General features: G+C 39.3%; 1 protein-coding gene across 3 annotated transcripts; it reads left to right on the top strand.

Annotated features, from left to right (window-relative positions):
- The first annotated feature begins 8,256 nt into the window (after positions 1-8,256).
- OTULIN (OTU deubiquitinase with linear linkage specificity) lies at positions 8,257-21,584 on the top strand. 3 transcript variants are annotated; one of them, XM_064705488.1, is made up of 8 exons: positions 8,257-8,507; positions 9,990-10,319; positions 12,773-12,846; positions 13,668-13,762; positions 14,902-15,045; positions 17,314-17,439; positions 18,482-18,751; positions 19,984-21,584. In XM_064705488.1, exons 1-8 carry the CDS (start codon positions 8,377-8,379, stop codon positions 20,176-20,178), a joined length of 1,365 nt encoding a protein of 454 aa, XP_064561558.1. In that variant the 5' UTR covers positions 8,257-8,376; the 3' UTR covers positions 20,179-21,584. The 3 variants fall into 3 exon arrangements, with proteins under 3 accessions (XP_064561558.1, XP_064561559.1, XP_064561560.1); XM_064705489.1 differs by having other exon boundaries at positions 8,392-8,507; positions 9,994-10,319; XM_064705490.1 differs by having other exon boundaries at positions 8,423-8,507; positions 10,040-10,319.
- The last annotated feature ends 4,827 nt before the right edge of the window (positions 21,585-26,411 follow it).

The following is a 26,411-nucleotide window of genomic DNA, read 5'->3' as shown; positions in this document are numbered from 1 at the left end:
AAGTAAGGAGAAAAGTGGGAATCAAACTTACAGGCTGAGCAAACTCAACAAGGTGAATTTCTTCACATCACAACACATGGTGTGAGCATAACTCAGGAAAGCTGCAGGTGGAGGTATCTGGAACTGGGATGTTCCAGAGTCATGGGAACATGAGCAAAACTGTTCAGTAGCCAGCAGGTGCTCTACTCGGTTTAGTAGCACACGGCATCCATGAGTGCTGGACAAAAGATGTGGCCAGATCATGTTTTGGTTTGGTTTTTTCAAGAACCCATGCAAACTACGCAAGATATTAGTTCTGTTCTGGGCAGCTCCAGAGGTCCGGCTTTTCTATGTAGAACTGCACTTTGAATTATTCAAAGGCAGGAAGAAAAAAATAGGTGTGATAGTTCAAACTAGAAATGTTATTACAGGCATATCTGTAAAAGGGATGAAAGACATTTTTTCAGACTGTAAGAGTGGCTTAATAAATGCAATTCTCAGCAGTGCTAGTCAGGAAAGATAGTTTTAACATTTGGTCCAGCAAGTGTAACTCAACTAGAGCTCCAGAGTATACTGCACAGAATAAGAATGATACATTTAGGATCAAATTAGGGCTGTTCGAGATACAGCTGCTAGAAGCCCAGCACTTTGGGAATGCAAGAAGAGGGGAAGGAAGTAAGATATATGATTTAAATAAAAAGAAAAGAGAACACAATTTGTGTGGAAAGCCACCAGCCTATTTATCATATTGTCCTTTTTAAAGCAAGACATAAACCTGAACAAAATTCCAGTACAATTAGGTCCATAAAATAGTGGTTTTGATGAAGAGTTTATTACATAAATGAATATCAGTATGTTGACTGTACCTTTGTGAGTCACAAATGCAAACTATTAATTGAAAAATGCATGGATATTAACAGAATGGCTTCATGACAGCTATATTTTTGAAGCTGTTAAAAAAGGGAATTATAGTTGTAGATAATTTTAGTGCCCTAGATGCATGTAATTTAGTAACAAAGCAAATGTTTCCTCTGAAATGCTGCCAGCAATTAGAAATTCCCAGTTTCTTGCCAAGCATTAAAACCTGCAGCCTTTAAATGGAGTCTCTTCTCCTCCTACACTTCTAATTTCAGACAAGACTATAGAGTTGACCCTTTAATTTTTTTTTCCTTAACAGTTTTTGAGGAAACTGAGGGGGAAAATTTTAGGTTATTATCTATATCTAAACTTTTAGAAGCATACGCCTTTTTTCAGCTGACTGGCTACTTCTACCTGTCAGTGAATCCTGATACACCTTTTCCTGTTTGACTAAAAGGCCAGCATGTACTGATTTTCCTAACAGAACATGATCAAATCACCTTTAACTTTTCCTTGGGCAAACTGAACAGATACTGCTCATTCATTTTAAGGTTATTCTTCTTCAGTCTTCTAATTTCTCCCATAGCGTGATTATGAATTCCTCTTTGTTTTACAAATATTGACACAAGGCTTAGCTTTTCATCAGTCTTGCAAGAGCACTTTGTAAAGAGAAAATTATAAAATAACTCAATTTCTGTCTGGCATTCCTCTGTCTCTGCACTCAACAACTGTAACAAGATGTATCTGTTTATTCTCCAAAGTCCTGGATTTTAGCTGAAATGTAAATGAGCAATTTCCACACTCCAAGGCAAAATCTATCCCTAAGTGCAAGGTCGGTCTGAGATGCCGAAGACAGATTTGACAGGCAGTGTTGGCAGCCAGTAAGATGGGTAGGGGAGCACCAAAAACTGACAGTATTTTAGGTCTGGGATTCCCCAAAGCCTGTGGCCACTTCTCTACACATATCTGGCTACAAACCTTCAGGTGCTATGGCTGTTCTTAAGCCTGACAGCAGCAGCCACCTTATGTATTTGGTGTGTTTTGTATCTCCAGATGATTTGTGTTACCATAGGACCTTCCATGTAAATACCTGCAGAAACTTGGACTGGATAAATTGATCTGCTAATGACAATAACATTTGCATGTCCTTGATGTGATACCACAAATCAGGATGATAAATGTTGTTTAGCTTATTCTATTATCTGAGCAAGGAGATCACAGATTAGGTTTGGGCCTGGGTTTTTATGATTGATTGATTCCAATAAAGATAAGATAGAAAAATTATCTGACACTGGTATTCAAAAAAGAAATACCTGAAAATTCAGAGAGACAAAGAAGAAGAAGAATCCAGAGGGGAAAAAACCCATCAAAAGCCAACACACAAACACAAAAGCACCTCCGAAACCACAGAAAAAGAACTCAAAACCAATAAACATCAGAAGAATAATGCAAAAAACAACAACAGGTTAGTTACTTATTGCCAGAATAGAGAATCACTACAGATGACTAGTTTTCCCAAAGGCAAAGAGAAACAGAAGCCCACTATTACTGTGCCACTCATCCTAGGCATAAAAAATATACCATGACAACTGATGGAAATTATTTGCTCCAATGTTATGGAATTACCAGCATTTTTTATGTTTTTGCACTCCCTACATTTCAAATACTGCAGGCTCCTGGACCTCCACACTGTTCAGGCTCAGTCAGGTGAATCATTCTCAAGTTACGAGTACACTTCTTACCCAGAAGATTTAAGAAAGTAATAAAAATCTTTTAATTGGAAAAGCTTCTCAGGAAGTGGAGAGATCAAAAAGTTCCCCAAGTCTTTCTACAAGACCCTGCAAGCCTTGTTCCAGAGCAATTTGTCAGTGCTGAACACTGTAGATGTGAGGTGAGGATAGCCCTGTGACCAGACTGACCTCCTTGTTGTGAGCTGGTGTTCAGCAAGAAGCACGTGGTTAAGACCCAGGAACAGAGGATCAGATAAGAGCATCTGAGTCTGGCAGCTCCAAATGTTTAAAGATGATGACTGTAAAAAAATTGCAGAAACATCCTGAAGCTTCTTCCTTTCATAAAATTATCCTATCTGAACAGGCTTTGGACATTTGTCTCAGAAGGTTCTAGAAATATCAGCTGCATGTGGATTTTATCTTTAGACAATGTCTAAATTGTCTTAGACAATTTCGTCTTTAGCAATGAGGATTTTGTCTTTAGAAATTGTCACACATTTATTCACATGATGTACAACCACCCAAAGTAAAGATCTCCTGGAAAAGTACCTGTGGAACCATAATACTTTTAAAATTTAATTATTTTTTAGTATTTTGACGTAATTTCTTTTGTTTGATGTGGCTCATGGCCAATAACCCACCAGCTTTTAAATTAAGCCTGTCTCATAGGGAATGTTTCCTTATTATTTGGGCATGGTACCTGCCTCTCTTCTATCCAGAAAAGTTTGCAGCAACTTCTAAACCTAAAGTGAGAGATGGGACAGGGTACAGTAACTATTCGCTAGGTAAATGTATATGCTCATTATCTTTTAGATGAGAATGATAATCCCAGAAATATGAAACTGTAAAAAAAAAAAAAAAAAAAGCAGAAGAGGCATTAATGTTTGAGACAGAATTGTGGAACATTTTGGTTTATTGTGGTGAATGACAAGGCCTGCAGAAAATGTCAAATTAGTTTCACTGCCCACAGCAAATTGAGTCTGTAAAAAAAAATCTTTGTTCAGACATCACGTGGATCCCCTGAAGCACAACAATATAATGTAAAGGATCTGAAGGTATTTCCTGGGCTAACTTTGCCTTTATTCTTGCTCCTTTGGCAGTTTGATGACAGAATTGGAGGAAAGTTTCCCCTAAAGACAACAGTAAGATTAATTTACCCTCTTCCTCAGTACAGGATGAAGAGCTCTAGACAAGGAAAGCATTAATATTATGTCTTGTCTTCCATTGTGTTGAGTTTCCAGAAGACTTCTTAGATAAAGTCCCCCTTCAGAGAAAGAGAAGACTTAAGAACTTTTCCTATCACAAAAGCTGCAAAATCAAGCAGGCCATTATACTTCAGATGCAGCCACTAAGTGGATCAGAATTGGGTAAGGCCATAGTGTTTCCAGTACTGTTACGCACCTTTTCATACTCAGTAATGCGAGCTATATATACTTTATTTTTAATTGTTTTTTTTTAAGGTAGCAAGCTGCTGCCCAGATTAAATCCCAGTGCTAGAGCCCTCCAAAGGATCTCTGCTTTAGGGATCTCTCTGCTCTATTCTAGTTCAATATATCTTATGGATCAGTTCAGCCTTCCTATTGATACGTTTTTTCAAGCTGAAAATTTTCTGTATGTATCCAGAAGGTTTAAGAACAGTAGCATGGTAAAGAGTTTATGCTGTGGCTGAGGCTGAAGGTCTCCTTCATGGTGGAAGCCAGAGGATGTTGCCAGCTGCACTGAGAAGGCAATGGCTTATACCATCCCCAAAACCAATTCAAGAGCCACAGCTGGCAGAGGGGTAATGGGTGAGAGCTTCAGTAGCCTGGTCTTGCCTCTTGAGGAAGGCTGGTGCAAGGAAAACTGGAAATGGAGATCTGCTTCTTGTCAGGGAACAAGGACCAAAGGCAGCTGACAGGAGCTACGTCAACAAGTGAGAGTCGGAGGAGCTGCTCAGCTGGGGAGAAGCTGCGCAGCAGGCAGAAACACACTCCTTGTTCCAAGGGCAGCCACATCCAAGCAACCCCAAAGGCTTGTTCATTAGGTACACTTATGAACATCAGCTGAGACGGATCTGTTCCAAATGAGTGGATTGAGTCCACTTGATTAATGAACTGAAAAAGACCATGAGGCTGATCTGTTGACTTATTAGAGCAAAATAACAGTTCTATTCTCTTTTAAAAAACAGTAAGATGGACAAATGAATTTGAGCATTGTAATAAAAAATCCTTAGCTTCTTGATTTTTGATATGAAAATACAATTTTATCATGGTGCTGGTGTACTCTGAGATGTTCTTTGGCATGTTTCATTAGTTCAGAACCCAACTTAATGTTGCTTCTCTTGATGTCTTGACCTTCATGGCACACTACCTCACAAAGTACATCTGCCTGCAAAAGACACCTCTCATTAGATTTTCAGCCAGGCTTTCCACCTGTATAACTGATGAGAGCGGTCTCCCTGTGTTCCTTGGTAAGTGTGCAGATGAGCTTTTATCACACAACCTGGCAGATGTGATGGATGCAGACATGTCAGAGTCCCTGGGCAAAATGTAACAAGTCACCACTTGACTTCACCTTGATCTCTTCTCCAGTCAGGCCATATAGTGGGTTTGCTTCTTACAGTTCATCTTTCCTCTTCTTTGGTACTTTAGATTAGGGTACATTTATGACCATAAAAATGCAAGCAACTTTTGCAGACTTAATGTAAAAAATGGAACAGTAACTCTAATTCTAAAATTTCTCTTTAAACTTAAAGAAAAATGAATATTCAATCAATCAATAAAGGAAATACATGCTTAATACTATGGGTGGAAAAGATGAGCCAACCCATATTTGTATGTTTCTTAACTTTCTGTCTCTAAAAGCCTGCTAGAATTTTGCATGTAGTCATGTAGTGTCACTATTTGCCTTCTGCAGAAGATATATCTTCTCTTTTTTTTTTTTTTTTCTGCAGAAACTGGAAAGGAAAAAAAGGTGTAAAATACACAAAATGTATTTAGGTTTAGGCTTAGTTAATTGATTGAACCACTAAGTTTGTCTGTGGTCTGGGCAACAGTCAGGACACACTGCTGGCATAATAAATATTACTCTGACATAATAATTTCTGAGAATGTTGGTTTACTGACAGCACTCTAAAAAAACCTTTCTGTAATTATTTTTCCATTTGAGCACGAGGTACTCTTAGTTTAATAATAATAAAAATAGTTACATCATACTGTAACATCTTTTAATAAATATTTTTATCAAACTCATAGGCAATTTTTCCATTTTAAGAATGCTTTTTTAAATGGGCAAACTGAGCTTGATAAAAAGAAGTGAAGCAGGTTTTTAAATGTACCTTTGTTTTTTCTTTTTCTGAAAGCTTGTAACTTTAAGTTTTTAGACTGCTGCATGTGAAAAAATAATGACAGGTTTTTAAGTTGCAAACAGCCATAATTTTTAGCAGTGATGTATAGTTTATACTGATATGACTCACACAGTCTCCATTTTCTGTTTGAGGGACTGAAAAACCCCCACTCACTGCACCAAAGCCACAACCTACATATTTTCCTCAGTCATTTAGAAAAGGAACATAGGGTGCTGGGAACACACTTCTGCTTGATGGACAGCAGCATGCCAATTGAGAGCTCACTCTAGGGACAAATAAAATTAGAAACTATAAAAGTGGAAAGCAGCATCTCTATATACCTGTCTTTATGTACCAGGGAGGAGACGTATGTTCTTAGGAAGACATGCCCAAAACCTCTAATAAATTCAGGGATGCTAAAGGAAAGAAAACATCATGGGTAATGTGTAATTACACAAGTATATGGTGGATATTGTGTTGCCCATTTGACTCTTACTGGTGGGTTTTCCCCATCTATTTTTTCATCTATTTTTCTGTCACAAGAACTGATCACCCAAAGGTTTCTAATCGTAATCCTGAAAAATGTGCAACACTTTTCAAATAGTGCAATGCAGTTAACTTAGCAAAGAAGGTAACAACTGCTGGTAAGCACTAAGACACATTAAATAAGGTAAAAAATATATTTTCTCATGGTGTTTAATAGGTTCTTTTTTTTATCAAAAATCTGAGCTGCTAGTTTCCATGATCAGAAAGTACCAAGTACAGAAATATTTCAGACTTGCAAAATATCATCTCCTGTATTCCACTGCATGTCTTTCTTGTGTATTTTCATGGACTTTGTTAGTTAGCTTAGTGGTTGTACCTTACACTTAGTAAAAGATACAGGGAACTTACAGTGGGAATGATCAGCCAAAACATCTCTGCCCTAAAGCTGCTGAGAGAACAGCAAAGGTGGGTAAATAACAAACAAACAAAGTACCTATTCTTAAAGAAGAGGCAACTGTAATGGCTCTTAAATGCTACTACATCTGAATTATTTAAATGATGTGAACTTGGGAAACAGGTGTTTATATTTCAAGTAGACTACCTGTTTAATGTGAGTAATTCTGGAATGGCCAGTGGGAAACAAGAATGCATATTAAGACAAACCTGTCAGTCAAACAGCTGTTCAAACAAAGAGATTTTTCAAAGGAGATGTCATTGTCAAGAACAATCCAACATTAAGTTGATCCAAGAAGAGCAGTGATTAAAAGAGACCTAAGGTAATGGATCTTTTTTTAAATTTTTCTTCAAGCATTCATGATACTTTCATATGTCTCAAGGATAAAAGAAATAGAAAAGGTTTGTTTACAAAAATATCTATCAGTTTTATATTAGATTTCATTATGTTGCAAATTACTTATCATTGCCATTTTAACCTTTTAGACATTCTACTACCTGACCTCCACCTTTAAAATGTTTTCCCAATAATGTTTGATACTCTAAATACATGTTAAAACTATTTTAACTTCGCTGAAGTTAAAATAGTCTGAACGGTTGGGGCTGTTCAGATTGTATATTTGTAGTAGTTATTTGCCTCCAGTCTCAGTATCACTTGTCATACTCAGAGAAAACACATTCTTATGACAGAAATTGCAGAAAGAAGACAAATACTTCATTTCCAGGCCCAATTTCAATGTGAAGACCCCCTCAAATGCCTAAACTGCAGCGGACTTTCCTATCACGGTACAGATTATACTATTCTGAGTTTTGGGGGCGTTCCTTGTTTTGTTTTTGTATTTTGTTTATTTGGGTTTTGTTGTTTTCGTTTCTGTTTGTTTTGGCTGGGTTTTTGTTGTTGTTGTTGTGGTGGTGTTTGGTTTTTTTTTAATAATGGGTATGTTTCAGCAGCATGTAATTTTTAAAGGCTTCTCATCTACTCTCCGTGCACGCTTCTCTTCTGCCGGGAGTTTCCTAAGGGTGTATCATCAGAACGTGGCGATGTATCTCTTTGCGCCCAGAAGAGAGACTTCCAGCTTCTGGCAAGCTCCAGACGAGCTGCAAACACACACGAACACAAACGCAAACACAAACACACACAGGCAAACACATAATCACAACACAAACAGAAATGCAAACACAAACGCACACAAACACACGCACACAGACGCTTTGCATTCTTAGAGCGCTTCCTTTTACACGGGCCGTCTGGAAGCGGGAAAACAACTCTTATTTCCACCGTATTTTCTGTTAACGAGAACTCTTTGTTGCCTTCCACCTTCGGGCGGGGGGTGCCGGATGACTTTCCCCGTTTCCATTCCCCGGGCGGCGGCTGAGGGCCCGGCGGAGCCGCCCTTTCCGGGGGGCGGGGCAAGGCCGGCGCCGGTTCCGGCGGGGCGGGAGCGGCTGCAGGGCCGACAGGAGCCGGGCGGGCACCCGGGCAGTGCTGGGGCTGGGGCTGAGTTCGGCACTGCCACTGCCCGCCGTGCCCGGAGCCCCGCCGGCATGAGCGGCGAGCGGCGGCGGCCGGGCCGAGCCCCGCGCCCTCCCCTCGGGCCGGGCACAGCGGCGGCCGCCGGGGCTCGGCGGGACGTGCCGGCCTCCCGGTGCCGGGCGGGACGGAGCGCGGCGGAAAGGTGAGGGCTCCCCGGGCTGCGCACGGGTGGCCGTGCCCTGCGCCGAGGGAGCGGGGACAGGAGAAATCGGGACCTGGAGTGCGACTGTGCTTCCAAAGCAGCGCGGGCAGCGGTGTCTGGGGAGGGGATTGTGCCCCTCTGCTCCGCTCTAGTGGGACCCCAGCTGCAGTGCTGGGGTGCAGGCACGGGAAGGAGGACAGGGAACTGTGGGAACGAGTCCCCGGGAGGGCCACGAAGTTGATGAGAGGGGAATGGAGCTCCTCTTCTATGAGGAAATGTTAAGATAGTTGGAGCTGTTCAGACTGGAAAAAAGCAGGGTTTGGAGTGATCTAATTGTGGCCTTCCAGCACACGAAGGGAGCCTCCAAGAAAAATGAGGAGGAACTTTTTACAAGGGCAGGTAGTGACAGGATAAGGGGGAAGGATTCCAGCTGAAAAGGAGTAGGTTTGGATTAGATATTAGGAAGAAATTCTGTACTGTGGGAGTGGTGAGGCGCTGGAACAAGGAGAAGTTGTGAATTCCCATCGTGGGAAGTGTTCAGGCCAGGCTGGATGGGGCTCTGAGCAGCCCGGTGCAGTGCAAGGTGTCCGTGCCACAGCAGGGGACTTGAGACCCAGTGACCTCTCAAGTCCCTTTCAGCCCCCTCTGTGTTTCTGTGAGCTCTGGTGCTGAGCTCTGTGCTGTGGGACAGCTGGGTACGTGTCAGGGCTCAGGTGCCAAGGGCTGTAATGCTAGTAAGCAAAGATGTTTTTAAGGTGGGAGCCTTTAACCTAGACATAGAAATGTGTTGTGCAGTTTTAAGGTTTATAGAGTGGATATTAAGTTTGTGAGCCCTGAGGTGACCAGCCTGGGTAGCCACTAATTGTCTAGAACAATAATGTGACAACTGCCAAGCAACACAAAACTTTTGGGTAGGATTATGTGTCAACTTAAGATAAATATCCCTGAAAATTTACTATACGGGCACATCCTAAACTTTTGGGGAGCTTGATAGAATGGATTGTAGACATCCTGTCTTGATACTTTGATCATATTGGAAGACACAAATATTGGAAGTTTTTGTACTTAGCAGTGATCCTGGTGGAGTGGATGTTTCACAGAGCACCAGGTAAGTTTGTAGAAGTGGTTTTCTTGCAGGACTGAAACTTCTTTCTTCAAAATTTCTGTTAATCCTTGCGGTTTTAGGTGATAATGCACCCCAAGCATAGCAGGTGTTTAATCAGGACACTGTGCAGGTTGTGTGTGAGGAACTGGTACAGCTTAGCCTTCGTAAGGAATGATGGTCATGAGAGTGAGTTAGACATTAGCTTGGGTGCTGTCTTATTTTACCAATCTGTTTTGGATTTTATTCCTGGTTTTGAATAATTTATGTACCCTCTGAATTCTCAAAATACAATGTAACTCTTAAAATATTGTAGTTTTCCTGAAATATATGCTTTTGTTCTGGGAGAGAAACTTCATGTATTTTTTCATTCTTCAAAGCCAGGATAATCTTCAAGGGTGGGTGACAGAACCAACTGGCCTTTCTGCAGGTGCAGAAGAGAAAATAGAGAGTGTTCCCACACAGCTGATGAAGCATAAAAATGAAGTTGGTCTTGCTTCTGAGGAACTTGGCTCAGCAAATGCACCTGCAGACCAGACAGAGCAAACTATGTCAGAAATAAGACAAGACTGTGTATACAGAAGTGCTGGGAGACCTGAGAAGACAGATATGATTAAATCTCTTGTGATGGATCAGGATGCATCCAGAAACTGTGAGCTTTATCTGCCTGGGTCTGGTAATCGTTCAGCAGTGGAGTCATCTGAGGAGAGGTAAGGATTAATTTTTACAAATATATTAACAATTTTCCTATAGAAAGGGAGAATATTTTCAGTTCATGAAGGTAAATTTATGATTTTTTTTCCTTGGTATCTTTGGTTCAAGAAAGTCCCATTAACTAGTTCAATAATTTAAGTATTTGCATGAAACTTCTTGCACTATTTTTTTCTTTTGTGCATGCATGTTTTCATTTAATCATTCTTTTCCACTCTTACTTTATTTTCACTATATTTTTCAAATATTTATCTAGACATTAATGGGGAAAGGCTTTAGTTCCCACATTATTGTTTCCACAGATTTACTCAACAATTGCTATGCTACAACAGTGTTATGACACACTTTCATCTCTGGAATGAGGGTGCCTGTGCAGGTGGATTGCACCTCTTGCCTACCTGGGTTTCAAAACAACTCTCTTGAAATGCAGTACCTTGTTTACTCTGGATGTTCACCTGGCATGTTCTCAGTCTGTGGCTGCCTCTGTTTTGTCAGCTCCCAGAAAGAAGGTGGTTTCATAATATCTGCAGAAGGGACATGACACTGCTTCCTTTACACCAAACTTCCTCTTTCTTGAGTAATCTCATTGCCTTGGTCAGTTGAGCACTTCTTTCTGCGTCTTGTGCTGAATTTATTCAAGGCTGTATGGCAAAAGAACAATTTCCCTGTCCTGACACAATTTCCCTCCCCATGGGATCCCTTGTAGCAGCAGGTTTCTTCATGCTCAGAGGGAGAGGTTGGTGCTTTATATTTTAGATACTTGGCTTATACAGAAGTTAAGTTAGAGATTGCTGCTGTCACGTACCAGGCTGTGTGGTTTTTTTAATAATGTTTGCAAGGTTATTAAGTATTCTTTCAAGTCTTCACAAACCTTAATGGACTTCAAACTCTGCTGAGAAATTAGGCTTTGTCCAGCATCATAGTGTGACATGAATATGGACTTGAAACAAATATTTCTATGATGTTTCTTCTCACCAGATAGTATTGTGTTTGATACCTACTACATCTACTGTTTCTCTTTTGATTAATGATTATTTAGTGTTGTTAATAATGAGATTTCTTGCAGCTACTTGAGCACTTGAGTTAAAACTAAACAAGTTTTGTATGACAGCCCAGTAGATGAGTTTCCTGGTATTAACCTACATTGCTTTTAATAGTAAAGATTTTTTGTTCTCAAGGGAGATATACACAGATGGTTTGAGTAAGCTGGTTTGGACATAAAGAAAAAGAAATACAGAGCCATCATTTAGTGGTCTGTCCTTTCAAGTTTAATGAAAGTAATCCAGTTACCATCTGGCTACATTAAACTCTTTCTCACAGTCTTCCTAATTGCTTGTCTTCTCTTAGGGATAGAAGATGTGCCTTAATTTCTTCCTAGTCTTTTGGAGGCAGGCTGAGATTTGGAGTGTTCTTGAGGAGTAGATTAGAAGCTACTAATAGTAGTAGGCAGTAAGCAATAACCTTGCAGCCTTTTTCTGTTTATGTACTTTCCTTGAAAAACTGACTTCTAATGTAAACCTCTTTAGTGCTATACTAAATGATACTAATATGGCTGGTAACACTTTAAAAAAAAAAGTATTTTAATTGTGAAGCTGTGATTATTTTTTAGGAGTTTACTTGCTAGATGTAATTATATGACAACTGCCTCTCAGGAATGGAATGTGAAATTTGCAGTCAGTTTTTTGAACATTGCATGGACCTTCATTTCAGCAGTAATGTTCCCATCCAAGCTGCAGATGCTGGTCTATGCACTGTTCTTGTAGGGCATCATTTCCCCTCTCATGCTCATAACTTGACTTCAGAATGTTGTATGTATGCTCAGGTGCAGGTACTTGACAGTGTACCTTGGCCAGAAAGCCTGCATTATTTGAGGAAGAAATGTTTCTCTGGATTTCAGCTAGCCTGTAAGCTGCAGTTTGGATCATGGTGGAGATTCTCCTTAGACTTAGTAACATTCAAACTAAATGCAGGTAGCTGGCCACTTGTGATTGTGTTCTGTCATGTGTTCTGCTCAGCACAAGGCAGGTTGGTCAGTCCCAGTGGTGTGTAGATACAAAATCCCCTTGGGCAGTGTTTCCTTAGCTGCATTATTCATATGTGCAGCAAATAGACATGTTGGCTTCTTTCTTTTGCAGATTTAAACTCTGAAATGTAGAAATACTGTAGAAGGGACTGGAGTATTCATTCAACTACAGAAGAGAAATTCAGGCAATGATTTATTACCAGCCTGGTGACAGATACTGGAAGGGAGCTTTTGAGAGGGTTTTCTAAACTTTTCTCTATTTTTGAGAGCTAATTTTGGTTCTATGAAAATGGGTAAGATGGAAAGCAAACTGAGTTGAAAAAAAGGTAGAAAGACTTAAATACTTTCCTGAGTTGTAAAAAGGGGAAGAGGTTGCAAAAGAGTAGGATTTGTGCTGTTATTTGAGGTATGTGTTGATTTTTATTGCAGTGAGGAGGACATGTACCGTGATGAAGAGGAAATAGAGAGAGAGAAGATACTACTTAGTGAATCAAACTCATCAGGTACAATCAAATTTGAAATTTCAAATACAGTATTGCAACTCACTGTAGCACTGATGTGTGATGTCCTAATACTCTTTCCTCCAGGGACTTCTATGCACAGATGTCTGTGTTCAATAGCTGTTACTTATGGCTGAGTACATTGTACAGTTTGAGTCTAAAAAAAGACCAATTCTCTGGAAAATTAATTGCTCTTAATATATCATTCCCTTTGTTTCTGTAGTTACTTTATGAGTGAATGTGAATTCTTTGGAAAGCAGTCACATAGTCTATGTTATGAGTGTTGTGCTTGAAAATTATTCTGTCATAGTCATCATAGCAGCATCTGTTGCTGGCATGCCTTGATATCCTCAGTATTACCTGCTTTTGGGATGAAGGCTGCTGGGATTCCAAGGCAAAACTGCATCTCTTCTTCCTGGTATCGTTACTGACTTACTGAGAAAGATCTGTCCTCTTTCTCCCTTATAGTCTAGCTGCTATAAGAAGAAGAGAAACTTGTCAATATTTTTCTGCTTGGTAAGAAAATGAAGAGTACTTGAGTAATTTCTCCTCTTTGCCAATTAATTTTTGCAGAAGAGAGGAGCAGAATGTTCCTTGTCTTGTTGAACTACATCATAACTTCAGGTGTAATTTTCAGAACAAGCTGATTTTATCCCCTCCCACAGCAGTAATTACTTAGTAGCTACAGGTTGTGCTGCCAGTTTCATTTGGCACTGAAATTAATTTAAAGTGATAGTGTATTTAGAAATTTGATGCGCTTTCTACCTTCTTCTGTTTTATAATGTTCTGTTGCATGTAACATGTTGCATGTTCTGTTTTGACAGAATATAAATTAAGTGTTTCACCTGAAATGGACATCATGGAGTATTGCAGGAAGGAATGGAGAGGAAATACACCAGCAGCAAAAAGGATGAGAAAGGTAGCAGTTCTGTTTTTGTTGAATTTTATTAGGTTCTTGGTTTTTTGTCTGCTGTGTGATTTCCTCTGCAGTCAGTCTTTTAAGACAGGAAATGCAGTAGGAGTGTTTTACATTGTGAGGTCTTGAGAGTGGTTTACAACTGGCAGATGCTGTTATTGGTGCTCATTGCAAATGTGTTTTTAGCAAAGCTACTTGCTGATAATTTAGGGTTTTGATGAATACTCTCCTTTGTTGTTGTTTTCAGTTGAAGTTTTATGTTTTGTTTATGGACATAAATTGCTGATTTTGTGGACTGTTGAAGTGCACAGCAGATTACCAAATTTTTGAGTGGAAGGCAGGTAACGGAAAGTGGTGAATTGCATGGGTTTTTAAAAATTTTTCCTGAGATTTTTACCAGTTTTTGAACTAATTTTTTAATAATAATCTTGACCTAGAATGGTAGAAAATAAAGTTGTTTTGTTGCTTGAGAAATTTAGTGCTATGTCTGAGTAAACATAAAGATACCATACAAAAGTCAAAAACTCCCCGTGCCTCCCTGGAGAGGTTGCTGTGAGACATACGGACACACGGGACATGGGCCCTTGCCAGGGCAGCTCAGCTGCAGGAGCTGCATTTCAACATCGAGGCTTCTGCTGCCACTGAGTGTGGGAACAGCAGGGAGGGAACAAATGTGCTGAGGCAAGTGTCAGGGTGTTTCAGTGTAAACACAAACTTCCCCTGAGGCAGAAACAAACTACATGTGCCATGTTTGGGTAAGTAGCACCAAATAGTGCTCAAATTTCTTTTAAGCATCATGTGTAGTCTTGTGTGTGTAGGATGGATATATTTTGGAAATCCAGATGAGTTAGGTACCCATATTTCAATGATGTTTATGTCATAAAGCAAATACCTCAAACAGTTATCTATTAGATTTCTTCAGTTTCTTGTTGTTTTTCAGCAGAACTAAATTTTTTTCCAGAGTATAATTTGTGACATAAAAACATTTGAACTTCCAAAAGGGGTAGTGTGTCAAGCTTTTTTTTTTTTAAACAGCATTAGTATTTGGATGCTAATATTCCAATACCTCATATGTTAACAGTGTGTGACCTTAAAATGTTTTATTAATGATTTCATGTTCTTTGGATTTTGTGTTTTTCTAGGGATATGAAGCAGTTGCCCAGAAGTTTGCATCTATAAGGAGAATACGAGGTGATAACTATTGTGCTTTCAGAGCAACTCTTTTCCAGATATTAAGCCAAGCTACCCAGTTACCAAGGTGGCTGCAGAGTGAGGATTTTACTATGGTATGTGTCAAACTGATCTGACAATAGAATTTTATGATCTCATTTCTCTGTTATATAATGTATATGCTCACTTGTCAGTATCCCCTGAACTGAGAAGTTGTAATGTTCAAGATTGTTTTTTGTGCACAGTGATTCTTTCAACTTGGAATTGTGTCCAGATGCCCTTGGTTTCTAGTTTATAATGGATAAAAATGATATTGTAGTGCTTACTGGAATGTCACTGTCACTTGTCTGTCTTAATCTTGCTCTCTTAATTTCTTCTTACTGCCTATAATGTGGCAGAAAGAGATTTTCCACAAGACAGCTTGCAATAACAAAAAATACAGACAATTTATTCTAACATTTGCAAAATCCCCAGCTTTTCAAAACTGTAACATCTATTCTTGTGTGTCTTATATGGTTTCTCTAGAAAGTGGAATAACAAATTGGATGCTGTAGACTTTGCAGAATGTGTGTAATTACCTGTGTCTTAAATGTTGTTTAAAATAAGCATAAGAGCAATTGCAACCTGACACGAGGAACAGTTTTTGTGGAGCACTGATGTATGAGAAGGGCAAGGTATTCCCTTACAAGCAGAAGAAGAATATTCCAGAAATTTCCTTGTGTCAACAAAGTCTATTTGAAGATATTAGTGCATATGGAAAAAACATGTGAGAAGCTGCCTATTCAGAAGTGAGCCACTTAAGAAGAGCAAGGTTCCAGATGTCAGAGTGCTGCTGGGAATGGAAATGGTGATTTTCTGATACAGACCCTGTGGGTAGGGTAGCAGTCCAAGGGGAATCATACTGCCCTTTTTGCATCACTTTAGAGGACCACTGAAAAGTTCTCATTCTGGCCACTCTAATTTTTAAGTAAACATTTTGTGATTATATTTTTGTAATTACTGATGAAAATAGTTCTGTGAGGTGTTTTTACAGCAAGTACATTGCAAAATGGTTTCATTTCTGTAAAAAACACATTCTTTCAGCTCTCAACCATTTCCATGTTATCAGACTAAAGAATATAGTTTCCCAATGATCCTTTAAAGATAAAGATAAAGATTTATAAACTTTTTAAAAATTATGTACTTTGAAGTTTTTAATGATGTTCATCTTTTTTTTTTGCTACTGATTCGTAGAGGAAAATGTCATATGATAATTAGCATTTTTTTAAAAAGGGTGTATACCTACAAAACAAACTGAAATGATAAATTGTTATGCATCAAAGCAGAAGGCACATAAGAGAAATGTGTATACTGACAGCTGGCAGTACAAATATAACAGGGTTTTTTTTGTTTTTTTTTTCTTGTTTTTAATTTAAAATGGTGATTACATGCACATTTGTAGTTGTGGAAGTTACTGGCATATAATTTTGGATTGTTTAGCTCTATGTGCCCAGGATGCCAGGCTGGGGTGGGAGAAGATCTGTGCCTCTCTGAGACAGACTTGGTTGCCACTAAGGAGAACACATTACTAGTTTGGAGTCCTAATAAAGTGAAAATGGGCTGGTGGTGGCTGATGGCATTAGTGCTGCTCTAGCCAAGATTTACTCCATTGTAAGACACAAGTTTCTCTTCCAGTTTTAGCAGTAAAATGGGTTAATAGATGAAGGTACAAAACTGGACGTGCAACTGCCAGAGTGTCCTTCAAGGGAGGTGTAAAAGCTCTGAACTGAGCAGGTGTAGCACATGAGCAGTAAAAGAGGCAGTTCTGAGGCTAAAACATCATCTGATGGATCAGCAAATTCCCAAGTTGTTTTCTTCCTTAATAAAAAACCTGTCCCAGAGTGTTTGGATCGTGCTCCTTGAAAAAAAAACAGATTTTTTTTGGTGTGTTCTAGACAAAGTAGTTTGTGGTCTACCAAGACTTCAGGACGATCTGATGAATGTAATTTTCTCTTCTGTTAGTTCAGGAACACTTTCAAACAAAGTCACTGTCATCTATCTGCTGTTGGAGAAATGTTTTAATTTAAAAAAACCAAAAACCTCAAAACAAAACAAAAAATCAAACAAAAAAGAAGGCATGAGTAACTTGGTGGGTAATTTTTTCAATGCTTATGTGTTAGATCTGGAAATAGTAATAGACCACAGTATTCTTACTGTTACCCAGCAAATATTATAAACAACCACTTGTGCTTGGTTGTGGTGATCTTACTATGATATCTGTTCAGAAGGATATTTGAGGTATTGTTTTAAGGTGAAAACTGTTAATAAAAATAAAATATGCAAGTTGGTGGCATTTCCTCTCCAGACTTCTAGGTTAAGCTGCCTTTTCTTCTCTCAACTTCCAGCTTCCTGAAAACTTGCTGAGCAAGTATGACTGGATCAAGCACTGGCAGCTCAGACAGAAACCTGGCAAGAGGATGGGAGAAATAAGGGATGAAATAAAAGAGTATTTAATACTTCTAAGGCAAAAGGTTGGAAAAGTATTTGTATATTCTTTGGTTCATATACTTGCAAATAAGAAAAGTTAAAAAGATTTTTGAATGTGGAGACTTTAATACAAGGATGCTTTCATTAGTGAAAGTCCCTTTTCTGTATATGTACTGCAAAAAAGTCAAGTGAAGAATATCTGTTCAGATATGCCAGTGAGAGGCATCTGGTCTTCTATTATTTGCAGTAGCCTGATTCTGGAATTAATTTGCTAGCAGCTCTGCAGAAAACTATTAATTAGACAGATTTCAGTGAAAAAGTTAATATAACAGAGTAGCTTTCTGCCTCTATTATTTCTTGTATTTATTTGAAGGAATGATGTAAACTGCAGCCAAATCCTTTTGCTACCTGGATGAGATTAAGGAAAGAAAAACACAACAATTCTGAAGTAATTTTAAAGGAGTAGTTTTTGTTCCTTTTTTATACATTTATTTCAGGTCATAGGAACATGATTGTCCCTTAAATGTTCATACTGTATTACCTAGCCCCATGCTTTCTCCCTCTTGGAACTCTGGAACCTATTAAAAAACTCTTCAGTTGTTCCTGTCTTACTGTGAATGCAAATTCTCTTTATGAAGGCTTTTAAGAGTATTTGGAATACTGCATTCAGCAGTTTGAAGGTTGGAATGAAATATGCATTTTGAGTAACAGAAATGTAAAAAATATGAAGTATATAGGCTTTATGGCACAGGAAACAAAAAGGTTATACACATTTATTACCTTAATGTGTATTGTCCCACAACAATATTTGTTCTGCCACCTTACAGCAATTTTTAGTATCCCTTCCTTTTGCTTTGCTTATGGATCAATTTAAGCAAAATCAGACTAAGTCAGCCTGACCTTGTTGGGGGTACAGTTGTGGAAATATTCCTGATTGTTTTTCAAAAGGCACAAAGCCCTTCATAAGTTAAATTCTGAGTGCCTGTCTGAGCATCTGACAACTCACAAGTGATTTTTGCAGCCCTGGCATGGTGATAGCTGTTGGTTTGTGTTGTCTGTAATGGTTTGTTGTTTTGTTTTTTTCAGTGGAAGAATATAAGTGAAATAAAGGGTCCTCTTGAGAAACAAGAAGCCTGTGATAAATTGTTTAAGAATGAAGAGGAGGAGTACAGTCTTTATGAAGCGCTGAAATTTTTGATGCTTAACACTGCCATTGAATTATACAATGCTGATAAAAGTGGAAAGAGAGTGCCTGTCTTCTCCTGGCTCCTGTTTGCACGGGATACATCCAGCAACCCTTGTCAGTTAATGCAGAATCACTTGAATCACATTGGTCACAGCGGAGGCCTTGAACAAGTAAGGAGAGGTTGTTCTTTAAAGTGTTATTTTCCTGTTTTGGAGTTTTCAGTTTCAAGTGGTTTAAGAAACGTCTCAGCTTTTGTTGGGCTGACTGAAGTATCTGGTCTTTTGTTGGGAAGAATATGTTAGAACTGCTTGCTTATAATGAGAGTCTGTAAAGGCCCTCCTTTGAAACACCGCGTTTTGTCTGGGGGCTGGCAGGTAGCATTCTTTGGAAACAGGGTTTGCTATTAATAGAACACTTGTATAGATCTCTTTAGTTGTTAGCTTTTTAAAAAATACCACAATGAAAGCTAATACTCAAATTATGAAGACCATGTGTAGCACATAAACAGGTGAATTCTGATAAGCTAATGGAAGTTACTGTTTTATACAGGGCATAAATGGTACACATATTACAAAAAATAGGAGTTGAATAGACTGAAAGATTTTGGAAACATCCATTAAAAAATCCCATTGAATTCATTACAAGTGGGACACTGCAATGAAGTTCACAACTTAGTTGTAGATACTAGAAACATGGAAGTATTATGTTTTGGTTTTCTTTCTTATCTTAAAAATCTGTCAACTGCAGTATAGATAAGACAGTTTGCTGTTTCTATGAAAATAGGTGATTCATTGGTGACTTTTTTGCTGCTTAGTTTATGTTAAGAAGGTATGTTGCCAGTTTTTTGTGCTGACTATATTTGTTTATTTCAGTAAGGTTCACTGTAAATTGTTATGTAGAACAGGATATACTTGTCACTGTAGTAGGTGAAGTAGAAGCTTTTCACAGCTTCTTTGTCTGAATTTCTTCTCTTGTCAATGGGCTTTCTAAGGGCTTTCCATTTACTTTTATTTGGCTGGAAAGTTCAAAGTACCCTGTAAGAGTGAAAGGATCATTGTCTGAAACCTGCTCTTGTCTGGTTTTAAGTGATTTAACAGGACGAACACTGATGCGAAAGCATGTCTTTCCTACCTGCTTGCAATAGGGCACTCTGTGTAAAGCAGTTTTTCCTTAGGGTTATTTTACTACTGTGCCATTGTGGATTTGAGGACTTTGTTGTTAAATGCATGATGTCATAGAGGGGGGTGATGGAGATGACAGAATGAATGTATAGGACTTCTCACTTCACAGTTTTTGTGTTTGAAATATTACATCTGATAGGTACTAGTTTTTTATTTTTATGAGGAAAACCTTGTAGAAGGCATGTTGAATTTTACACCAATATTTGCTGTTTCCAATGTAGGTGGAGATGTTTCTCCTTGCTTATGCCCTGCAGTACACCATCCGAGTGTACCGCCTCTATAAGCACAGCACTGATGAGTTCGTCACACTTTACCCCAATGACCCGGAGGAGGACTGGCCTGTGGTGACTCTCATAACTGAAGATGACAGACACTATAATATTCCAGTCAGAATGTGCCAAGAGACGATGCTGTGAATGGGTGATTGTTTGGCAGACAAACTTGTGCTGCTTATGGAGGTTTCCCATGCTACTTTGAAACAGGACAATGACAAAATCCATGTGATTAAATCAACAACTTGAAATCTGTGTTTTGGAAGTTGACATCTGAAATAAAGTATCAAATAGGTACTATCTTAAATAGTAAAAGTTTGGCAAGCATGGCTTTCTTTTCCATCAAAAAGAAATGGAAGCTTCTGCAGTCCTTTTTTCTTGAAGGACTTACTCTGAATAGAATTGCCAAAATGATACATTTATCCATGTTATTTCTGTCATGAGGCTCTGTGGTAAGACATGAGCTAACTTTTTGCTCCCCAAAATAATGACAATTGAAATTTCTGGGAAAGTAAGGTGGCAGTGTCTTGGCAAATCTTTGTAATAGTGCTTAGAAGCCATTTATATAAAATTGGGTCTCGGGAAGTAATACAGTTGTTTTGCAGTTGGAATTTAATGCCTGCCATGGTTTATGCTATAAGAGAGATGTTATTTAAGTCTTCTAATGCTTTGGGTTGTTTTTTCCTACATAAGTGTCTCTTATTTAGGTGTTTGTTACACTGAAAATGCTCTTCCCCTTTCAACCCATGGAGAGGAACATGGCAAAAGTGATAAGGGAGTATAAAAGTTGTTTGATAGTCACAAAGTCAAAGAGTACACAGAATTCCCATTTCAGTTATGACAGGTGATACAAGGGAGACACATGCCTGTTAACTTCCATGTCTGTTCGTGTTATTGTTCCTGTACTGTTAATCCTCTCAGGCAGCTGCTCTAGAGAACATGAGGATTTTAATTTGTCCAGGGAGTTCAGTAGATGGAAATAAACTTTTGGTGCAGCTTATTCCTCCCAAGAGTGGATATATCAGAGGTTGTTTCTGCTTAGTTATTCATTATGCTTGAAAACTGAAAGAATACAGAATGTATCAGATGCTGGGAGTGCTGACAAATCTTTAAAAATAATTAAATAATGAAGCATTCAGCTTTTAGGTTCAAGTAGAAGTATGTCCTACAGATGACTTTTGGAACAAGAGAGTGAAAACTGATTTAACCAAAATGCTGGTCATACACACGTCCCTTAGAATGCCTTCATTTGTAAATGGGGTAAGGTTATAAAAACTTCTCATTTGAATATTTTGGACAAAGTGACGTGCAAAATTCTTCTGTTCTAATTGAAATTAATTTGTTAACTATTATTGTGGAAGGTAATATACACAATGAAAATGTTTTCTGAAAGTTCTGTTCTAAGAAAAGTTCTAGAATGTGTTTTAAACACATTAATGAGGCCTATCATGTACTCTGTTATATATGTCATGTTTTCGTTGCCTTCTAAATCCATTTGTTTGTTACTGAAAATTTCTGGGAGCTACAAGGGAATAAAAAACTTAAACTCATCTGGCAGCATTTTGTTTCTTGTTTTATGGCCTATACTTTAAATTTTTAATGTTTCAATTTTTGTAATCCACGTTGAAGTTAGTTTGTTCATGAAAGGTGTGAAGTATAGTAACCTGTGTAAAAGAAGTAATTATTGGCTGCTTGCACACAGGCAGCAAAACCAAGTAATTCCCTGAATTGATGTTATCCAAGAAAAGCTGAAGAGGAGGAAAAATAAATTAACTTTTGCAACTCATAACTCTGACAGAAAAGTTGTAGTTATGAGTTAATTAGCTGAAATTATTGAATTGTGGTATATTCTTGAGATTTAACACCTCTTTGAAAAGATATTGTCACACGTGTAGAGTAGTGGTTATGAATGCATAACAAAAACCTTGAAAGCAGAGGCTTTTTAGGGGCTGAGTTTGTAACCATTATTAGGGCTGGAAATAATGCACATAATTGTCTCGTATCTTGAACTGGAAAGGTGGGACTGGGCATAAGGGGCTTAAGTAATGTGGCTTTTGCTAAAAACTCCCGCCTCCACCAAGCTTTTATTTTGCCTTTATCCTGTTTCCTAGTAAGTTATAAAGTGTGCCTGATGCTGGAGCAGGCAATCTATCCAAGCTGAGGCTGGGTGAGGCTCGGAGAAGCCTCAGGGTGGTGTCCTGTGGGAGCTGCCCAAGACCTGGTGTGTTTGGTTCAGGACTGAGCCTTTATTCAGACAGCTGAGCCCAAGCTTGGCCATCTCTTGCCAAGTGCATTTCTGTGTGACAGTGACAGCCCTCTCGTCCGGAGCTAGTGAAGGAGGCTGGAGAGCAGTGTGGGAGCTCCTGTCTCACCTGGATGGTGGATGGGGTCAGGGAATTGTGTAAATGTGAAGGAAGGGGGGAGAGGGAGCTCTTGCACTGTGTATGGAGTGCAGGGCTCAACTTGGCATCTTGTGTCCCTGGGGTATAAATAGTGTCGGTTGTGCAGCTCCTGCATCTTGTTTTCTTCTGGACATAATTGCCATTTGTTTTCCCACTATGCTAGTTGGCAGGACAGGACCAAGAATGTCTGAAGGTGGCCAAATGTTCTTTGTGAATGCTCCCTTTTTTGCTTAATGCTGGAAGATGACAGGAGCCGTGTTCTCAAGCTGGCTGCAGTGAATATTTGTGCTATGACATCGACTAATGTGCTCCAAGCCAGACACATTCAAAGAATATGTCCATTTATGAATTTCTTGAGGAGAACGTCAGTCTCTCAGAAATGGAAAAGAAATGTTATTAATTCCACAGAGCTGAAAGTGAAGCATCGCATTCAGCATGGTAGAAACCTCCCAAAGAAGGCATCTCTCTAGTCACCTTTCTCCAGAGCACTCATTTCTGCCTGGGTGGTGATGAAATTCTCTTATTGCTGTTCACAACTCCAGTGTAAGTCATTGCGATGGCACAAATGCTACCCTGAAATGTACTGAGCCATTGAAGAACTGGTCAGTACTGACTAAAGATTGGTTTATCAGGGCTGTTGGGAGGATACTTTGGTGGGCTGAGGAAGGAGGGGCACACTAAATGTGATCACCAGCTGTCTCCTCTAGGGGAAAGTTTGCCCAATTTGCCCCTTTTTGGAATTATAGGGTTTGGGGTGGTGTTTTTAGACACCTGGCTGCAAGGTCTTTGACAGGATACATTTCCTTTGGGCTGTTGCAGCAGTCAGGGTTGCAGGGGCTGTAGTAGGTGGCCTCTACATGTGCTCTTCAGTGTCAGGGTTTCAGTCTGAAAAAACCAATTTTTTTAATTGAAAGCATCCCAAACCTTCATCTTATTGAAATTATGTTTTTATACAGGCTGAACACAGTGGGTACTTTCCTCCCTCCCCATCTCTCTTACCTTTCTAGAATCAAATACTTCTGCAATCGCTTGTGGCTTCTTGGGGTGGGACAGAATTCAGACACTGCCCTGTTACATAATCTAAGATGTATGGTGCCCTTGTGTCTCATACATCTTAGATCTCATAAATCTTAGATTTAAAAGAAAAAAAAAAAGAAAAGAAAAACAACAGAGAAAGAAAAGCCAGCCTACGCTCCCCTCCGGTCTGTCACCAGGTGTCCCTGCAGGCCAGGGGACAGCCCAGCTGGGGGCACCCGCAGCCCTTCCTTGCTTTCCTTGCAGCAGCCAGGGCTTCTGCTGGCTTGTCACTTCACCGTGGTGCTCCCGCAAATGCCGAGCGCGGGGCCGACACACAAACACCGACCGTGCTGAGGAAGTACGGTGTGGCCAAAATGCTTTGCCACACCTAGATCACCTAGTGATCTACTGATCTTTGCCTTGGGATCCAGGGATCTCAAAAGACCCGGGTTTAGCAGCATCAGCCTGAGAGACTTGTATGACAGGATGTGTAAGTTGAAGTTCTTAGTGCATAGATAGGTGAAAGACATTTTGAAGACGTGGAACACTGTGAAATGAAGTGATAAGAAACTTGAGATTTTTCGTGCCTTTACATTTTTAGCTTTCTGAATATCAAGTAGTTCATCTGTTTTACACTTAGAATAAGAATCTGCTAGTAGGAGTTGAAATTTGTAGCAAGCCCTCTCTTTGGCTGCTGGGTATCTGTTTTTTTTTAATGCATTAATCCAAACCTTCATGTGATGTATTGAGGCATGTGAGTCTTCACAGTCAGAATCACTCTGTGATAGTGAATCCTGAGCAGTAGGTTCTGGGATAACCTACTCCTGCTTCACAAACATGAGGCTTCATAGTGTCAAAAATAATGTATGGTGAGAAACGGTGGGTTGGATTCTCACATTATCCAAGAGTGAATCAAATAACTTTTAAGATGTAGAAACCTGTTAGTTTCCAACTGCAGCTGAAGGTGCACAAAGCATAACTTACTTTTACTGTCCTTATTATAAAGGGAAAAAAAACCAGTTGTAGCTGAGATACTTACAAAGATTTAAAGTACCTTCAAAAACAGAATATTATTGCCTGTACTGCTGTTAATGAGATGATAATTATTTCTAGGTGAAAGATATACTCAGTGTAAAACTGAATAGGCTATATTTACAGATGGACCAGTTGCTGAACTATTACTGTTGAATTACTGCTTATGAGTGTCTTTTGTATCATAAGAATGTTTTTGCTTTTGTGTAAAGGGTAAGAGAAATAATAAATTGTATTGAGCAAAGAGAATGTACAGGATGAGGCATAAACCTGCAAAATGTGTCCATTTCACTCAAACTCTTTCAAGGGCCTCTACTTTGAATATTATTTTTTTCAGTATTTCATAACATTTTGGCCTTTGTTTTATACAGAAGACCTGGTGTTTTGCTCAAGGAGTGGTTCTGCAGAGCTGAAAGTAAGAGCTTGGGTGAGACTCTGCTTCTTGCCCCTCCTAGGCAGGTTCATCTCTTGCTGCCAAACTTCAGCGTCTGTGCCAGTGAACTGCAACATGAGTGCCCTTGCATTCTGGAGGATTGTGCTCCTTTCAGGAAGCCAGCAAGCAGCAGTTCTCTCACCTGAGCATGTCTTTTGAGTTCGTATTCAAAAGGGAGACAGAAGAGCCAATAAAATTTCTTCTCAGGGGTCATTGTTGAACTGCTTGGCTAATTGGGTTGAAAACACAGACAAAAGGGAGGATTTACAACTAAACCAAATTTCACCAAATTTCTCTGAGTTAATATGTGATGGTGTTCACAGGGGTCTTAGGATGAGGGAAGAGACAAGAATGTTGACTCCATGTTTCAGAAAGCTTGATTTATTATTTTATGATATATATTATATTAAAACTATACTAAAAGAATAGAAGAAAGGATTTCATCAGAAGGCTAGCTAAGAATAGAAAAAGAATGATTAAAAAAGGCTTGTGACTGACTGAGACAGTCTGGACAGCTGGACTGTGATTGGCCATTAATTAGGAACAACCACATGAGACCAGTCACAGATGCACCTGTTGCATTCCACAGCAGCAGATAACCATTGTTATATTTTGTTTCTGAGGCCTCTCAGCTTCTCAGGAGAAAAAAATCCTAAGGAAAGGATTTTTCAGAAAATATCATGGCTGCATTAACAGTTTATTTCCCTTGTTTAAATAATACTTGCACAGTGGTAGGACAAGCTGTCTCCTGTGAGCCTCAGACTCTCATCTTCCATTCAGGCTCCCTAAGATCCTCCCAGGCAAACACCCACTCAGAGCATCACTGGCCTCCTGCACCTCCTGCAGATATTACCCCAGGGGATGGCACATGACTCTTGTGTACTAGCTTTTAGTATCTAATATTAACATTGCTTTTAGACAGCCAAGTTCTTCCACAGAGTTCATTTACAGAGGAGCCCTCTTTAGAGCTCCCTTTGCTCAGATGTTCTGGATTTTGTCTCATCAAACATATATTGCAAACATAAAACCTCTTTTAATTACACAAAATAGTGCATCTAGAAGGTATTAAAAAAAAGGAAAAGGAAAAATTAACTGGAGCAGTGCTTAGGGATGTTTAAAGCAAATCTGTGATAGCTTCAATTATCACCTTGTTTGTAAGGCATGAGGTATGAAAGGTCCAGGTATCAATATAATCCCCCAACACCCCATCCCATGGATGCTCATTCTGGTGCGTCTGCCTTCCCAGAAATATGTTGTTTTCCATAACAACAACATGGAAAATTCAAAGGAAATAAGGGTGTGAAGTTTCCTTTGAGGAGGAAGAAGAGAAGGTGTTGCACTGCTGGGACTGTCATCATCGGTGGTTCTTGGCACCAAAACCTCTGGTTCTTTGAAGAAATGCTGCACTGGAGGATGTGGGAATTTACCACCTGTGTATGGCAGGTGGGCTCAGCACAGAGCAATCCATTCTGGCTGTAAGTTTGGGAGCACTG

Source organism: Zonotrichia leucophrys, chromosome 2 (genome assembly GCF_028769735.1).
Source record: "Zonotrichia leucophrys gambelii isolate GWCS_2022_RI chromosome 2, RI_Zleu_2.0, whole genome shotgun sequence".
Taxonomy (NCBI): domain Eukaryota; kingdom Metazoa; phylum Chordata; class Aves; order Passeriformes; family Passerellidae; genus Zonotrichia; species Zonotrichia leucophrys.
The sequence above is the reverse complement of the archived record's forward strand: the minus strand, read 5'-3'. Positions and strand labels throughout refer to the sequence as shown.

Bases quoted from the DNA above. Each gene is read 5' to 3' on its own strand.
- OTULIN (XM_064705488.1), top strand. From the start codon at position 8,377: ATGAGCGGCGAGCGGCGGCGGCCGGGCCGAGCCCCGCGCCCTCCCCTC. The intron at 10,320-12,772 runs GTAAGGATTAAT...TTTTTATTGCAG, and splicing joins GTGGAGTCATCTGAGGAGAG to TGAGGAGGACATGTACCGTG. The intron at 18,752-19,983 runs GTAAGGAGAGGT...TTTCCAATGTAG, and splicing joins ACAGCGGAGGCCTTGAACAA to GTGGAGATGTTTCTCCTTGC.